General features: G+C 49.6%; 2 protein-coding genes across 2 annotated transcripts in view; both read left to right on the forward strand.

Moving 5' to 3' along the window:
- The first annotated feature begins 147 nt into the window (after nucleotides 1-147).
- LOC108631019 (uncharacterized) overlaps nucleotides 148-15,675 on the forward strand; it is a 19,108-nt gene continuing 3,580 nt past the window's right edge. Inside the window, exon 1 of the mRNA XM_026818502.1 lies at nucleotides 148-401. Coding sequence (XP_026674303.1) covers nucleotides 235-401 — 167 coding nt within the window. The 5' untranslated portion in view covers nucleotides 148-234. The remainder of the gene's footprint in view (nucleotides 402-15,675) is intronic.
- On the forward strand, nucleotides 11,972-15,294 carry Ypel (Yippee-like). Its single transcript, XM_018034568.2, has 4 exons — nucleotides 11,972-12,185; nucleotides 12,578-12,621; nucleotides 12,885-12,993; nucleotides 13,072-15,294. Exons 1-4 carry the CDS (start codon nucleotides 12,084-12,086, stop codon nucleotides 13,159-13,161), a joined length of 345 nt encoding a protein of 114 aa, XP_017890057.1. The 5' UTR covers nucleotides 11,972-12,083; the 3' UTR covers nucleotides 13,162-15,294.

Here is a 15,675-nt window from a genome sequence, read left to right on the forward strand (position 1 = left end):
TCAGTGACGTGTGGTGGTCAAAGGAGGAGAGAGAGAGAGGGGGGAGGGAGAGAGAGAGAGAGGTAACGACAACGACGACGCTCGTCGTCGCCGAGCGGCCTCTGGCGGCGATGTCCGGAGAGAGGGGATGCAGAAATGGCGCATGCGTTTCGGTCATCGTATATCGTCCCGCCTGCAGACGAACCGAAATAAATCGAACGACGCCGAGCCGATCAGCAGTACGGTGATCGCTGGATGCGACTGTTTCGCGTTAGTGATGATCAAAACGAGTTGTCGTCGTCGTTGTTTGTGGCATTTTGCGAAGACGAAGAAGCCGTGATCCGTGATCGAGAGCTCGAGACGGAGAAGAGACCGAGGACACGCATCGTCGCTCGTTGCCGCGGCCACGGATGCATATGGAGGTGCGTAAACCCTTGTTTCGGTACACCCTCGACTTCCCGTGCACGCGTTCTTTGTTTGCTTTGACAGCATCGTGTACGCTTCCGTCTCTCGGCCACAGCCATTTTCTTGCGGGTCCAGTGTATTTTACGAAGCGCGCGACGTGCCTCGCGCGACGATCGAAAATGCAACCGTTGCACTCGCCAACGGGGAATTGTTATTACGACGAGGCCCCGATCGGTGTCCCGAATCGAAAGATCGTTACTCGCGCGAGAGAGACCCTTAAATTTGGCATGTCGCCTCGAACCAACCTTTCCCACACGATTAACCGTGCGTTTTAAACGCGATCTCGGGACGAATGCGTCCATACTGTTTTCATTCGGTCGGCCCGTGGAAACGACGCAGTATAGTATTTTTTCATTCCTCTGGCTGGTGGTGCGTTCGGTGTGCGATCGTTGAGAATCGTTAGCTGCCAGGATCGTCTCGAGGCGAATAGGCGCGCGTGAATTTTGCACGACGGTGAACTCTCCCTTGGAAACAGGCCGACGATCAAACGTACGTACGTATGTCCGTGCGCATACGGCATCGGTCTTTGTGTACGCTCTCAGCTGACGGGAGCCTGTCAGCTGCCTTTACATGAGAGAAGATCAGGGCCGTCGCTTCGTGGCGTTCAACGTGATTTTTCGTCGATCCGTTTATACTCGAACGCCACCAACGCCATTTCGCCCCGATATTAATTAGAACCTTTTCCACCTGGTAACGATGCAATAATCTGCCATGTCGAACAGCTCTGTCGTCACGTACGCACGTGTGCGTACGACGAAAACCTTTCGTTTCGTCGTCGATTGATCATCTTATTACCGATCTCCTCGCGCTTCTCCCCGAACGTGCGATCGCATTTCCGAGTCAGTTTCACGACAGTGTCCGTGTTGTCTTTTCTATCCTTTTTCGCCTTCGTGTACCGAGCATCATTTTTCGTCCAAGTGCAATGTCAACGACATCGTGAATACGCGCATTCGCGACAGATGAATTTCGTTGATACATCGACCGGCAATGCCACCGAGATAATGCGCGATGCCTTGTTTTGTACACAGCCACAGCTGATTCGACCGCCGCCGCCGCCGCCGCCGCCACCACCGCCATCGCCGTCGTCGCGTCATAAAAACATTGAAACTGTTATCTTTCGATACGCGCTGTACCCTCTGCCGCGAACTACGACGTTTCTTCTTTTCGTCGTGTACGAGCGTACGTAGAATGGCTTCGATCGGTCTGAAAGAACCTACATACGTATACCCGACGTACAGCTTGTGGTAAAGGCTAACGATAGCTGAACGACGGTCCGAATCGACGTAACGCTTGGGGCCTAGCTCCTCCGCCCGTTTCCCCGAGAGCACCAAACGATTCCATCGATCTTTCTCTCATAAATGTTTGGTACAGTTTATCGACACGTTCGACGTTTAACATGCCTCCTGGTCGCACGGTTTCATTTCGTTCCGTTTCTAGAAAAATTCAGTTGCCAACGGGAATGGTTCGATTATCAAGGGTCACGTTTGTTTTCATTTCTGGCTATATATCGATCGTAATTTAACTACACTCGAGTCGGCCGGGAACACCTTTTGCATTTAATAGAATCGTCCGGTCCGTGGACTCGTGTCGAACAGAAAGTGCATGCATTTGTCACGATGCAATTCGCTTTGAAAGCGGTGGCGGCGCGTCCGTCCAGGACGCTTTACGTGGAAAATTAAATATGCGCGACGAGTGACGAAGGACGATGACCCGAATTAACTAAACTGGAAGCTGCTGCTCTGCTCTGCTGCGCCGCTCGTTCCTCTCCCGGTATTTATTTAAGTTGCAGTGGTGTAGCCCCGCACGATTTCCGTCTAGCCGCAGCAGGGCAGCGAACCGACCGCTTCCTCCGCGTCGCAACGACAAAACGCGTTCTTGGCTCTTTTGTTCGCGTGCGACGCGTCCACGCCGCTATACCTACCGATTCTATCTTCGAGAAAGCGTCTTAAAAATCTAACGCGTACCGCACCGATCATCGTCGTACGCGTTCTACTCGATTCAAAATTTCGACGCACGGTCACCGCGATGGATACGCGAACGGTCCAGTAAAAAGAACAGTCGTTGTTTAAGGATATATTGGCTATACAGTCAATCCCAAAAGTTTATGTACCTTAGAAAAACGCATTTCCTATAATTAAAAAGAAATCAGACGTCGGAAGAATAATGCTAATAATAAATAGCTACGTGCTAAAAAGTATAGAAGGAAATATGCAATTAAGNGTCGTGCTCTACAAGAAAGGTCCTATGCAATTTTCCCGTATCTCCAAGGGTTTAGGAGTTATGGGCAAAAAACGAAAATTTCACAAAATCTGAAGGGGTACCCCTTGGAAAAATGTCGGAAAAATCGAAAAAATTTTTTTGTTGTTTATTATTAGCAATGTTCTTCCGATGTCTGATTTCTTTTTAAAAAATGTGTTTCTAGAGTGCATAAACTTTTGGGATTGACTGTATAGCCAATACATCCTTAAATTTGCCCGAAGGAGGAACTAGTGCGAGTCAGCGAAGCTAATTGTTATTGTTCGCTAGTATTGCGTCGCGCTTCGGCGCCAAGTGCGCTACACGATCGTAACGGGATCAATGTGTCGTTCCTTTTACATCGGAAAAATGCGTATACAGAGTCTACTTATTTTGATGAACGCGCGCGGCCATCGCGCGGACCTGTTGGACGACGACGCTTTTGTGTACGTGTAGCCGTGTCACAGCTGATTGGGCCGTCAGCTGAGCTAGGTCGCGCTCGCGGTAGATAAAACCGTGTTGCCCCGCAGCCTGGCCGAAGCACGTTCGAGAACGCTTGGGCCTTGTTCTTCGTCTCGCCTCTTCTCACCTTTCCCGATCCCGCTGGGGGGATCGTGTATGCGTCGTCGAAACCGACAAGATCTTTCGTCCGCTCCCTCCACAACGCGATGCCTCGCTACGTCACAAGCACATCCTGATCCTTGCGACACCGCGGAAGCACGGACATCGTTAATGACCCCTAATTCCGCGAACGCGTTTCTAGCTGATCACGTTCGTCCGCGAAACGTGACGGCATGCAAACAGCACGGAGATACATATACCCATTCATGACTCGCGGAGTCATCTGTAAACTCGAATCGGGAACGTGCCTTCGCCGACGTATTATTTTCTTCGCGAGCACTCGATTAAACCCGGCTCTCACGGCGCGGTGGGGCTCGCGATCAAAAACCTCGCTGTCATTTATCGCTTCACCGCTGTCGTCGGTTCGTTGCACGTGCGTGACCTGCGCAATGTCGTTCCGTTTGCTTTTTCTCTTTGAATTTCTCTGTAGGTGCCACGGATCTGCTCTCGTAGTCGACGAGTCGACAAATCGTTCGGTACCTGTGTGTACCCGGCGGTGACCCTCGTTCTACCTGTGCGTATATTTCGTTCCCTTCTGTATTCCCCGACCGAAGATCGATTATTTCACAAACTGATCAGACGGACGGATTAGATGTCACTTTTTTGTTTTCTGCTGATTCCACTGGACGATCCCATGCTGCGATACTTGGCTATAGATTGGATTATACTGTTTATCTTGAACGTCGTACGTACGTGCGAGCATACGTACGCGTGATAGGTCGTCATGTGTTGGCCTGTGTCGTGTCTCATTGTTGGAATAACAGGGATACGAAATAAGTATGAAGTCCATTCACTGTTGTACGCGCTAATTAAAACGTTTCGAATCGAGTCTCCGTTACGACAGATACTGCAAGCGAATAGATCACGTTTTATTACGGTGCGCTCCTTGTACGTTTTATCTCTGCGCCGATTGTGCGCAATTAAGATTGTCCGCGATGCCTCGGGTTTGCTGCTTGCCGCGTAAAAAGAAATCCCGTTTCCCTTCAGCAATATGAATTTCCCGATTGAACATGATTCGTCGCGACGTCTCTTTTTCATCTTTCTCTCGAGTATGTCGCAACGTCGTCGTTTACCTGTACGACAATTGGAACATCGGTCGTCTCCCAACGTCGCTGGGAAGAGGAGAAGCGTTCCGAATCTGTGGATCGCGGTGCACGTTTATCATCGTGTTGGACTGTTTTTGTTTGATTTCACTCGTAGCCGACGAACCAATAATCGAAGCCGTACGTGTTGCGTGTATACGTACATCTGGGTGAATCCGCGCGCGCGTGTTTACTCGTGGCTGCTCTGGAACACGTACCACCCGGGAGAGGGAAAACCGGACGGGCGAAACGAGGATGAAGAGAAGCTCCGATAGTCTAATAGGGAAGGGGCTATTCGCTTTGTTCTGGCCGTCGTCGCGTCGATTTCCCTGCCTCGTTCTCGTGGCGCGTGTATGAATTTTCAGAGAGCCCACAAGATTAACCACAAGGCGCAGAGAGACGAAATTTAGATCCGACGTTATCGCCGATTATCTCGCTTCTCCAGACGCCAGACGCCAGACTACCACACGCGCGTATCGTATCGTCGATTTGCTCGGAAGCGTGAATCATTCGTTCTCGCACAATGGAATGCCTATCGGCTGTGCCGCTACGCAGTACTCACGACTCACGATTTCGAGCCTTATTCTCTGTTTCTTTGTATCGTCGTCCGTCATGCATGAGTCACGGCGAGGCTCACGTTAGATCACAAATTCACGATCTTGGCGTGACCACGCGTAACAAACGGTGAAATTCTGCTACTGCGCTTCGTTAGCAGCGTCGAAAATACTCGCTGCTGCCCGACCGTTCTTTCTTCCCGTGCGCGCCCGAGACCGTTACACCCGTTGCACGTACAGCAATTAGAGCAATTACTCGTCGTTTCTGCATACGGTCCCGTTCATCTCACCGGTTCTAGACGTCTACGAGGATTTATAAGTAAAACGACCGTGCGGACCTTGTTCGCAGCGCGGAGCGATTCGCTTGCGTGCTGAGCGAGAACTCGTTGCGTAAAAGATAAACATATGTACTTTCGCGCTCACGGACTCCGTCGTTCGTCGATTGTCCGAATCTTTTTGAAACGTGTACACGAAACGTTTCATCGGTCGTTCGTCGGCATACACCGAGTATAAAATTGCGTGAGCGTCTGACTCTCCCACCGGCGAGAGCCGGATGTGCGCTAGAGAGTTCTCGGTTGCCGCGTGCACGGAATATCTTGGAACAGTATTTCGGTGGCTGGTCGCGAACTTAAATTTACCGTAACGTACACGGACGCGATGGCGTTGGTTCGTTCGTTCCGTTCGCGGGAGGCAGAGATCGTCGGTGGCCACGTATCGCGGAAATAACAGCCGCAGCAACGAGTACGCGTCTATCGTTGATTATTTTCGTATCGAAATAGGACTCGACGAAATTAGTCGATGCGCGTTACCTATCTGTTCCTCGATTCGTGTGCGTGCAACGGTAACGATTGCGTATGGATCGAACATCATCATCATACGTTTCACTCTTTTTCTCCGTCGCGTTGCGTTACGAGTCGGTCGTTGACCCTCGAACGACGCGCTCCGTTCCTTAAATATCAAAACTATTTAGTCGTCACTCGTCTACGACCCGATCCGTTCCGTGAGACGCATGAATACCAAATTTTGAATAATAAAACATGCATCGTTCCAGGGCGTTCGAGTGTGCGGACGCACTCCTGGACGATCAAGCGTCTCGAGCGAGCCTCGAATCGATCACAGCGTGATGGAAAGTTAGAAGTCATCGCGTCGCATCATTGATGCGTACAATTCGATTTCATTGTGGGCACGTCGAATGCTCGTTCCCGGACTCATCGGAGCCGTATCTCCGGAAAGAGATATCGTCGTTACCCGACGACATTAACGGGAAATATTTTTTCAATCAGTGCTCCCTACGACTTGGTGCCGAATCGAGCACACGAGATCGTCGTCACCGTTCGCATCATTTTTTCTGCGCACCCGAGATTCCGTTCGAGCGCTCGTGGAATCGATGCCGATGAAATTGCCGCGCGTCGCATCGTCTACGTTTTTCGGCAGACAGTTACAACGAATGTGTTTTGCTCGTCGAATAAAACGCGTCGAAGATAAGGAAGAAACGACGCAGCGGGCAGAGCGGCTGTTGGTGCCTTTATCGCTGAACGTTTACGTTCACGCTCGGTTTTCCGAGTTCTTGTACATTTGTCGTTTCCACTTGGCGGGAGATGGACGTAATTTTCGGCTCGAACGGATCTCTGACGACGAGTCTCTCGCGTGCGGAATCTCTCGGAGAGCGGCTCTGCGCGTAAGCCGTGCAACGAAAAACTATTATTTTTTATAGCCGTTCTCGTGGTGGTTCGCGTGTCGTTGAGAGTAATACGAGTACGACGGTCGGGGCGAAGTCGGGAATCAGAGATAGTGCTCTACTGGGTCCCGTAGGACGACGAGGGAGCGCGTACAAGTGCAGCTCGACGGACAGTGGTTTGGAAAATATTTTCGACGTCGCGTTTCCTATGAAGTCAGCGATAAAATATGATATTGTACTGTACCGATAAAACGATATGTAAAGCATGAACTTGGATTGTGCGAGGCTTACACACGTACGGTATGCCGCCGACTCTTCTTATCGCGCACAGTATCGTCGATCATTTGCGCGTTACGTAGTACACGCGTTCATGTGCCAACATTGACTTGCCCGCGTTCGCGGCGCGTGTCTTGGTTCCGAGCTGGGAAACGGGGAATAAACATACGTGTGCGTTCTACTTGGTACGCATCAACGCTGTGTCCACTTCTCGAAACGTTCGTTTTGTATAGGCTTTTACTCGCGTAAAAGGTCCTCGTTCTGAATTATCGAACGCTCGTTCGCGAACACGATATTATCTGTGGACGAGTCGCATACCCCTCCCGATCTGCGTTCTCGCGGTCGAGTAATTTTTATCGGAACGTACGCTGTCACGCTTCACCGTCTAATTGAAATTGTCGTTGGTTTTTTGTCGTTGTCTCAGGCCAGCGATAGGTCTCCGCGTACGTACGTACGAGCCGAGCGAAGACCGTGTCACCGTGTACCGGGCTTGCATGTGATGTGCAATAGAAAACATTTGGTCAATACACGCGATGACGCGCGCGGAGCGCATATACCCGCTGTATCGCATGACCCGCGCGATGCGTGTTCCGTCGATCGTGGGTCAAACACGTGATCGCACTCAGCGAACACCCGCTGTTCACGATCATCTATTTAACCCTTTCCTGTACAGGGTTAGTCGTTGTAAAGAGTCGTCGATTATGTCGCCGTAGTGCAACCACGAAAATACGCGCGCGCCTTCTTCGTCTTCGCACTCGTTCCTTGCTCGTCCAAGATCTCGGCTGCTCTCGCACTGCTGCTTTCCCCCGCGTCCGCCAAATTGAAAGCGACGATTAAATTATCCGACGATGACCGTCGTTACCGGAATATTGACACAGGTGTCACGTGTGACCATCTCACGTAGCTACTGTAATTGATTCGTGCTATGATCCACATACCTGTACATGGAACGTGAGGACTTACACGTGTCGCGTCATCGAAAAAAGGTTCGCCCGAGACGGTTCACAATAGACGGTTCACATTGACGATTTCGCGGCGGAAATTCTCGGACTGTTTTGGCCGTGAACCGCGTGATTTCATCGCGACAATGGTTACATTTCTACTAGATCGAAAGGGGTCCCGTCGGGGGCGAGTGTGTGCGCGCGCGATCATTAACATAAGCGTTATTTAACGACGCTTCATGAATCTTTACGATCGTTTCAATTTACAATTCCAACGGGGTGGCCCGTTCGGTACCATTTGGGACCGCAGTAAATACACACACACGTCGGAGACGATGCGAAAGAGTGCGACGAGTCCGACGCGATTTTCACCGGATAAATAAAAGACGAGGGTGGCGTCGACTCGGTTCGTCGTCGATCGTGTAACGTAAACGTTCACGAAAACGACGGATTTCGTATTTGACCCTTGGACACCGGCCTCCGCACGTCACTGCCCCCCCGAGCGACGGTTGAAATTGAACCGACGAACACCGAGGGTGCAAAATGTTCACTCCTCTCGAATCGATGCTAACGTCGTTACGCGAAACGTTATGTAAGATCTGTCTCGTCTGTGGAAAACAGCTCGACGAAATGCGCGTGTAGTGTTAGGCAGGTGTATTCGGAAGCCAATTAACCTACGTATCGGTTACCCCCTCCTGAGCGATTAGACACGGATCGATCGTATCGATTTCGGCGAATGTTTCAATTAGCATAACGACGACCGATGGCGATGTGACATTTGTACGTACACCGAACTCTTTGATTCAGGCCGTCGCTGTGACGCGAGATCGAATCGTAACGCGTCCGCGTCCACTTTACGCACAGTTTCAGGCCGAAACGTTTACCGAAACTCTGGCAAGTTCGACAAAGTTGAAAGTAGCCGAGGAATGAGAAAATTTTCTCTCAACGTCGTTTGATATTTCGCGACGACGAATGGTCCCCGTCGAGGATCGTCGCGTCGATTCTACCCCCCTCGTCGTTTACATCGGTTCGGAAGCGTTGTCTGGCGAACTCGATCGAGCGATCGATCATATCGGCTCCGAGGAAACGTTCCTCGCGTAACGTCGATGCTCACACTTTACTATTACGCGTCTTTCTGTCCGGGTCCCACCGCACAGAGCGCGAACGATAGGCATTCCGGACGTCGCCTGGACGCGAACGACGGATCGAGGAGAACTGACATACAGTATACGACGTTTAATGCGCCAGCTGATATTCGTCGCACCAAGTGACCGCGCGCGTGCATCTCGTGCGAGAGCGAGCCGAGCGACAAAAAGCGTGGTTGGCAAGAAAATCGGAAATTCCGAAGATGCGTCGCGCCAGCGTCGCGCCAGCGGCGGCGACGTCGGCGGGTAGGTAGCAATGACCTTGGACCGTGTATTGACTCGGATCTTCCATCCCTTTGTTCTCGTCCGAACGATTCGCCGCTTTCACCGGGAAACGGCGAATCCTTGGGATTCGCGGTGTCCGCGAGCTGCCTCCTGGTCGTCGTCACTATTGTTTCATGCGTCGAAGGACGTTCAGGAGGCCGTGCAACGTTTCTTCGTTCTCTGTTCGAACGCGCGAACAAACGCGCGAACAAACGCGACTAGCTTTTTCAGATATGATCTGCGTTCGTATTGATACGAATGGGAATGTGCGTTGCTATGACGAACGTAACGAGAGGAGGATACGAAGGAGCAGCAGCCGGCCTCTTCCACTGTTATGGTGTTCAGCGTGACTCGCGTATACCGGAAATAATGCAACGGGAAACGTGTCACGAACCGCGGATTCCGTGCGCCGTGCCGGAGAGCGAGCGCGAGGTACCGTTGTCGCGAGGCCGTGCGCGCTGCTACATTCATTGTTTCGATCGAGTCGAGCAAGACGAGAGGAAACGCTAGAAGAAACGAGAAGAAGTCGGATGCGACGCGTACGGGAGAGAGGGAGAGCGAGCGAGAAAAAGAATGAGTAGAAGATGGGAACGGGTCGAAGCCACGTCTATGTGTACATACGTATGTCTATCCACCGAAATCCAGACGAGAACGATGGTGACTGTAAGCCGAGACGTTTTTCCCGTCGATCGTAACGAGACCTTTTGTTTCTTCGCTCGCACACGCTCTGTCACGTGCGCGTTTCCCGATACCCCGCAATTACGACGCGTCCCCCATCCCCGATTCATATCGATGAACGGGACGGCGACACAAAATCAAATGATCAGTCTTGAATCAAATACGATTTTGCACCGATCGACAAACGTTAGCCTCTCGTTTTCTACGTTAGGTCTTTTGGGTCGACGCTCGTCGAAGGACGACGCAGAGACACATCCGAACTTTGTTCTCTTTGTACGGGATCGCGTTCTTCGTCTGACCATCGTCGTTAGCAAACATGTTCGAGTGCAGTGATCTTGCGAACAGGGTGCGAGACCGCAGGTGCAACGTATACGCTGCGTATATGCATATATCCCTAACCGCGTTCTTTAAACGCCGCACGATTTAATACGACGCACGATTCACCTTGTACGACCTCCGGGTAACGTTTCCAATTCTTTTTCAGTCGACGGCTGTGTAGTCCGACTGAAAAGTAACAAAGAAACCATTGTGTCTCCCTTCGTCGTGTCCGTTCGTCGTCCGCGGGCTCTGCGCGGTCACCCGACGGACACCGTTCGTGAGATACAAATTTTTTTACCTTGCCATCGTTTCGATCCAAGCATCAGGCACCTTTCGCAAATTATACCGAGTCGCGCGTCTCTGACGAGAATCCTGACCACCGGAACGGAGACGCGTAAGCATCTGTCGAGAAGAGATTCTGATCAGACGCGTACTTTTCTCAGTTTGAACACGCGCCAGCACGTGGCCGGTTGCTCGATACGGTCACTATTACATCGATGGTATTGCGCTTGAAAATCGTTGGTGCAGTTTCGTTGGTTTCTCGATCTGCATGCGAGCACACGCACGCAAGTTCGGCGCCGAGACGCGAAAGTGTTTCGTGAGTCGATCCTGTGAGAATCGTTTGAAATTCAACCGAGTATTTTCCTACGACGGACCAAGTTTCGGATTTACGCGTGATCGTCGATACGCGTTCGTCTGTTCCCTCTCTGCCGCGGCGAGACTACTCTTTCTTCGTCCTCTTGTTCGTCTTGTTTTCGCTCGTCTCCATTTATTCTAGGCCGTAGGTAGTAATCAATCCGCGGTACGCGGTGGTTTCAGGCAGAGCGCGCGCTGGTTATTTAACGAGTCGTTATAAATAACTGGCAACTGATAGTCGCGGCATAAATGCATATACACGATAGCGAGCAAATAACGCGCGGATCGCGCGCGTAGCGTCGATTCCGAAGAGGAGGCTCGATGGAGCCAATGTTTGTTTTATTTTTACTCCGAATACTCCTGCGCGTAATTCTGGTTCCTTTCCGCGCGTGACCACCGCTTTGTTCGTTTCACTGACTCGACCATCGTTCCATTCGAAAATTTTTCCGAGATTTTCACGCATGAATCGTGAGAGAGCGACGACCAAAGGGAGATTTCCGTCAGATTGTCTCATCGTATCTGGACGAAAGAATTCGCGGTATCGCGATCGTCAGGGTGTTAGTCAGAGATCACGCGACGGTCCCTGAACGCGCGAACCGAGTGTCGTCGTTGCAGGCGTTACGTTGCAGTGCGCAATTTCAAGTTGCACAACGCGTACACGGACAGAGGCTCGAGGCATGGTCGTTACCGTAATATGAAATCTGCGACGAGTAGACTTGTCGAGATTGCGTGAGACGCGAATAACAATGATCATTCGCAGGTGTCCCCGAACCGGCGCTGTCTGAACCAGCTCAACAGCTGATCGGAGTACGAAGCGGCGGTGAACGGGGCCACTATTGCACCACCACCCCGCGATCGGAAGAAATTCGTTCTGTTGATCGGTCGCTGGTCAACGGCCAGACGTTTCCACGAGCGGGAAAAGAAACCGAGAACGAAGAGAAAGAAGAGAAGACGTCTTAACACTTGACAACGGAAGGGAGGGCAACCAACGACGACGACGACGACGACGACGACGACGACGAGGACGACGACGAGGACGACGACGGCGACGACGACGACGACGACGACGACGACGACGACGACGACGACGACAACAACGACGACGACGACGACGACGACGACGACGACGACGACGAGGATATTAGCAAGGACGAGAACGAAGAGGAAGAAGACAAAGGCGAAGTTTTCTTTGCTTGCTTGGACACGCCATCATGGTCAAAACTTTTCAAGCATACCTGCCCTCGTGTCACCGCACTTACTCGTGCATTCACTGCCGTGCTCACCTCGCCAACCACGACGAACTCATCTCTAAGGTGAGCCGTGCTAGATCAGGTAATAACGGACAGACTCCTCTCGCATTCACTTCCGAGCCACGCACACAATGATGCACACTCGTTCGGTACTGTGCGTTTCTGCGCGAGTGTCGCGTATACTGTGTACAACGATGCCCTGTTCCGTCTGCCCTCGTCTAACTCTTGTCGTTCCACGATATCATCACCGTCCGAGGGCTAGTTTTGCGTTTCACGAGCGCTACTTTCTTTCGCTCTCGCTCGCTCCTTGCGATCCGATCGGAGAATCGAATTGTAAGAGACTGAGACGAATCGGTGACAACGACGAGGGCACGGTAAACGGGGACCGTTGTACCTGACGCACGCCCGATTCGTGTGCAGCGTCCTATAACGAGCTTTTTTCCTTCTGATTGCAGTCCTTCCAGGGCAGTCAAGGTCGTGCCTATCTCTTTAATTCCGTGTGAGTATGCTAACGCCTTCGGAGAGACGAATCGTCGTGGAAAGTAGGACGCGTTGTTTTACATGTGAAACTCCTCTTCACACATTTTAGCCGTTTCTCTCTTCGTATCTCGCTTCACTCTCTGTCTGTCTGTCTCTCTCTCTCTATCTCTATCTCTATCTCTATCTCTCGATGACCGATACACCCGAACGTATCGTATGTATATACGTGTGTTTACGTGAACGGTCGATGGTAAAGATCGGCCCGATCTTTGTTCTTTTCAGGGTGAACGTGGGCTGTGGTCCTGCAGAGGAGCGAGTTCTGTTAACCGGCCTTCATGCTGTCGCTGATATTTACTGTGAATGTTGCAAGACCACCCTCGGGTGGAAATACGTGAGTTTCGCGATTTTCCGCGAGCGTGCTGCCGGCTGGCCGCGTTCACGTGTTAATCTCGTTTCGAAAATGTTGCAGGAGCATGCGTTCGAGTCGAGTCAGAAGTATAAAGAGGGCAAGTTTATAATCGAGCTTGCTCACATGATCAAGGAGAATGGATGGGAATAGATCGAGCCGAGAGTAGAATCCGCAGCGCAAGACTCCGGGGATACTCCGATGAAAAAGAAGAGAAGAAGCTGTACACGGGCGCGCGCCCGCGTGCGCGCGAGGCCCATAAAGACTTTTCCTGATATAAGAAATAATGCCTACAATGTTGTTCTAATTGCAATGTGCGGCCCCCTCCCCTCTGTCAAACCACCAACGAAAGTCTGTGATTTCATTTGTGATTTATAATCTTAGTAACTTTTTATGTTTCGGACAATTCGACGTTGTTTTTCGTTCTTTCCGATCGATTCATCATGGAAGCGATGACACCGGCGATCCGCGACGTCGCGGATCAATAACATGTGCAAGTATTGTAAAGCGAGCGAGCGAGCGCGAGAGAGAGAGAGAGAGAGAGAGAATGGGTGAATGAGTGAAAAAGAGAATATTTTTCAACAAACGCGAGGAGAAAGAAATAAGAAAAATGTCGGGAAACGAGATGTTGAGAGAAACAAACGACGATAGGATATAAGGACTAAAAAAGGGGGGGCGAGAAAAGAAAAGGATAATGACGTTGGTAAGAAGCGATGGTGAACGTGATGACGAAGGTGCCATGGTGGAAATAAAAATGCAGAATCGTTCTGTTCGAACAGCGGGGTGCCCCCCTCTCCTAATTTTAATGAATTATCCTTCTGGACATGATTTCATTCGCGTGAATCTCGTCAAACGATAAATGTTAAAAATTAACGCGCGGGGCACCCCGGTTTAAAGATCGAGATTTTTCAATCCGTTATTGCACCGGAGCAGCGCAAGTGCCACAGACTTTGCTGGACTGACTGCCTGCCTGCCGCGTCTATCATTGGAATTTCACTGCCGATATTCCTAATTATTAATTAAGAAATCGCTGCGCCGCGTCGTAGGCGACGCAGCATAGTAGTTTCTAGTATAGCTTACGAGTATAGCATACTAAAGCCTATGTTACAATATTATAGGACCTCATGGAAATAGGAGATAAGAATTACTGTAAGAGTAACGAAGACGGGTGTGAAACGTGAAGATAGGTGTGTGTGTGCGTGTATGCGCGCGTGTGCGTGGGAGGGAGAGAGATGAGAAACGGGGTGAACGCGTTGCGTGTGCATGAAAGGAACGAGAGAGAAACGCGGTTTGATTAACTGTTGCGTGTATATGTTTGATTTTATGTTCACCATGCCTGCCAAACTGTCTGTTTATCTGCCAGTCGCCATTACTGTTAGTGGAGAAGAAAAGTATCGTATATTCTAACACGTTCACGTTCTCGTCGGCTCTGCGAGGCGTGGTATGACTAAATCTTTCTTTTGTTGTTGTTACGAAGAGAAATCATCGGGCTGCGCCTTCCTATACACGCACCACGAGACGATGTAATACGGAAGAAAGCAAAACGAAAAAATGAAACGGAACAAATTAATTGCTCATTACTTTTAATATCGATCTCATTTGTAAATAATAAATAGATTTCAGTGACATCGTGGATCACTATTTTTCACAGAGACCGGAGCTACGCGTCCGATCTCTCTCTCAAAATCGAAATCGAAATCGAAATCGTACGATTGATTTTCATTGGTAACGTTGAATGAAACGAATTTCATCACGGGATTTACGCTAAACGAATTCACGATTACGTAGCGGCATTCTAATAATAATAATAATAATATAACAATAATAATAACAATAATAATAATAATAATAATTGTTATTACGATGACGAAGTAACAGTTATTATTAATATTATTGTTGTTGTTTCGTTGTTCTTACTTATGGTAGGATTACGCATTTTGGGGACTGCTTGCGTAAATGAAACGATGTAAACTAATTTCTAGGCGGCTTTTCGTGTTACCTTCGTTCCCTCTCTTAAACTGTTCAGATCAAATTGGCGTTTACTTTATGTATCGACGTCGACGCATTTGTGATACGCTACGTTGAAATTTTGTTGAGAATCGAACGAGAATCAAAGAATGTTCGGTATTGTTTTGCGAGTACATTACGTTGGAACGAAGGTAGCAAATTGTGCAGGCGTGAGAAATGTTGAATTTTTTTATTCTTAACGAAAGATGTATCGAGTAAGAGTATAATTGTGACATAAATGTACAAAAAAAAAGGAAAAAAGAACATAACTGAAAATTACTGGTCGGTTTTTATTCAAGTAGATTTCTCGAAGAAGTGATACAGATCGAGTGAGCAATTAGAGACGATGAATCTGGCGGGGTGATCGTTCTAGGATAGGACGTTTTAAGAGGAACACGAATCACGTATTTGTTGTTTCATCAAACGCATATAAAAATACACACACATATATATACATATATATATATATATATATATATATATATATACATACGAAAGTGCAGTGTACTTGCGTGTATTTAAAGTGATTAACGTGATCGATCGATCGAATGAATGAATGTGCCGGCCTAATTCCTCGTGCTGTCATTCGAATAGTACTTTTTATATCACTATGCCGATGCCCCTTTTACCCGCACTCTCTTTTTCTGGAAATCTTTTTGA

The sequence above is a fragment of the Ceratina calcarata genome, unplaced genomic scaffold (assembly GCF_001652005.2).
Source record: "Ceratina calcarata isolate Rehan_Ccalc_2016 unplaced genomic scaffold, ASM165200v1 scaffold8, whole genome shotgun sequence".
Classification (NCBI taxonomy): domain Eukaryota; kingdom Metazoa; phylum Arthropoda; class Insecta; order Hymenoptera; family Apidae; genus Ceratina; species Ceratina calcarata.

Coding starts and splice junctions, on each gene's coding strand:
- Ypel (XM_018034568.2), top strand. CDS start 12,084: ATGGTCAAAACTTTTCAAGCATACCTGCCCTCGTGTCACCGCACTTAC. Junction 12,186..12,577: donor ACGACGAACTCATCTCTAAG/GTGAGCCGTGCT, acceptor TTCTGATTGCAG/TCCTTCCAGGGCAGTCAAGG. Junction 12,622..12,884: donor GCCTATCTCTTTAATTCCGT/GTGAGTATGCTA, acceptor TGTTCTTTTCAG/GGTGAACGTGGGCTGTGGTC.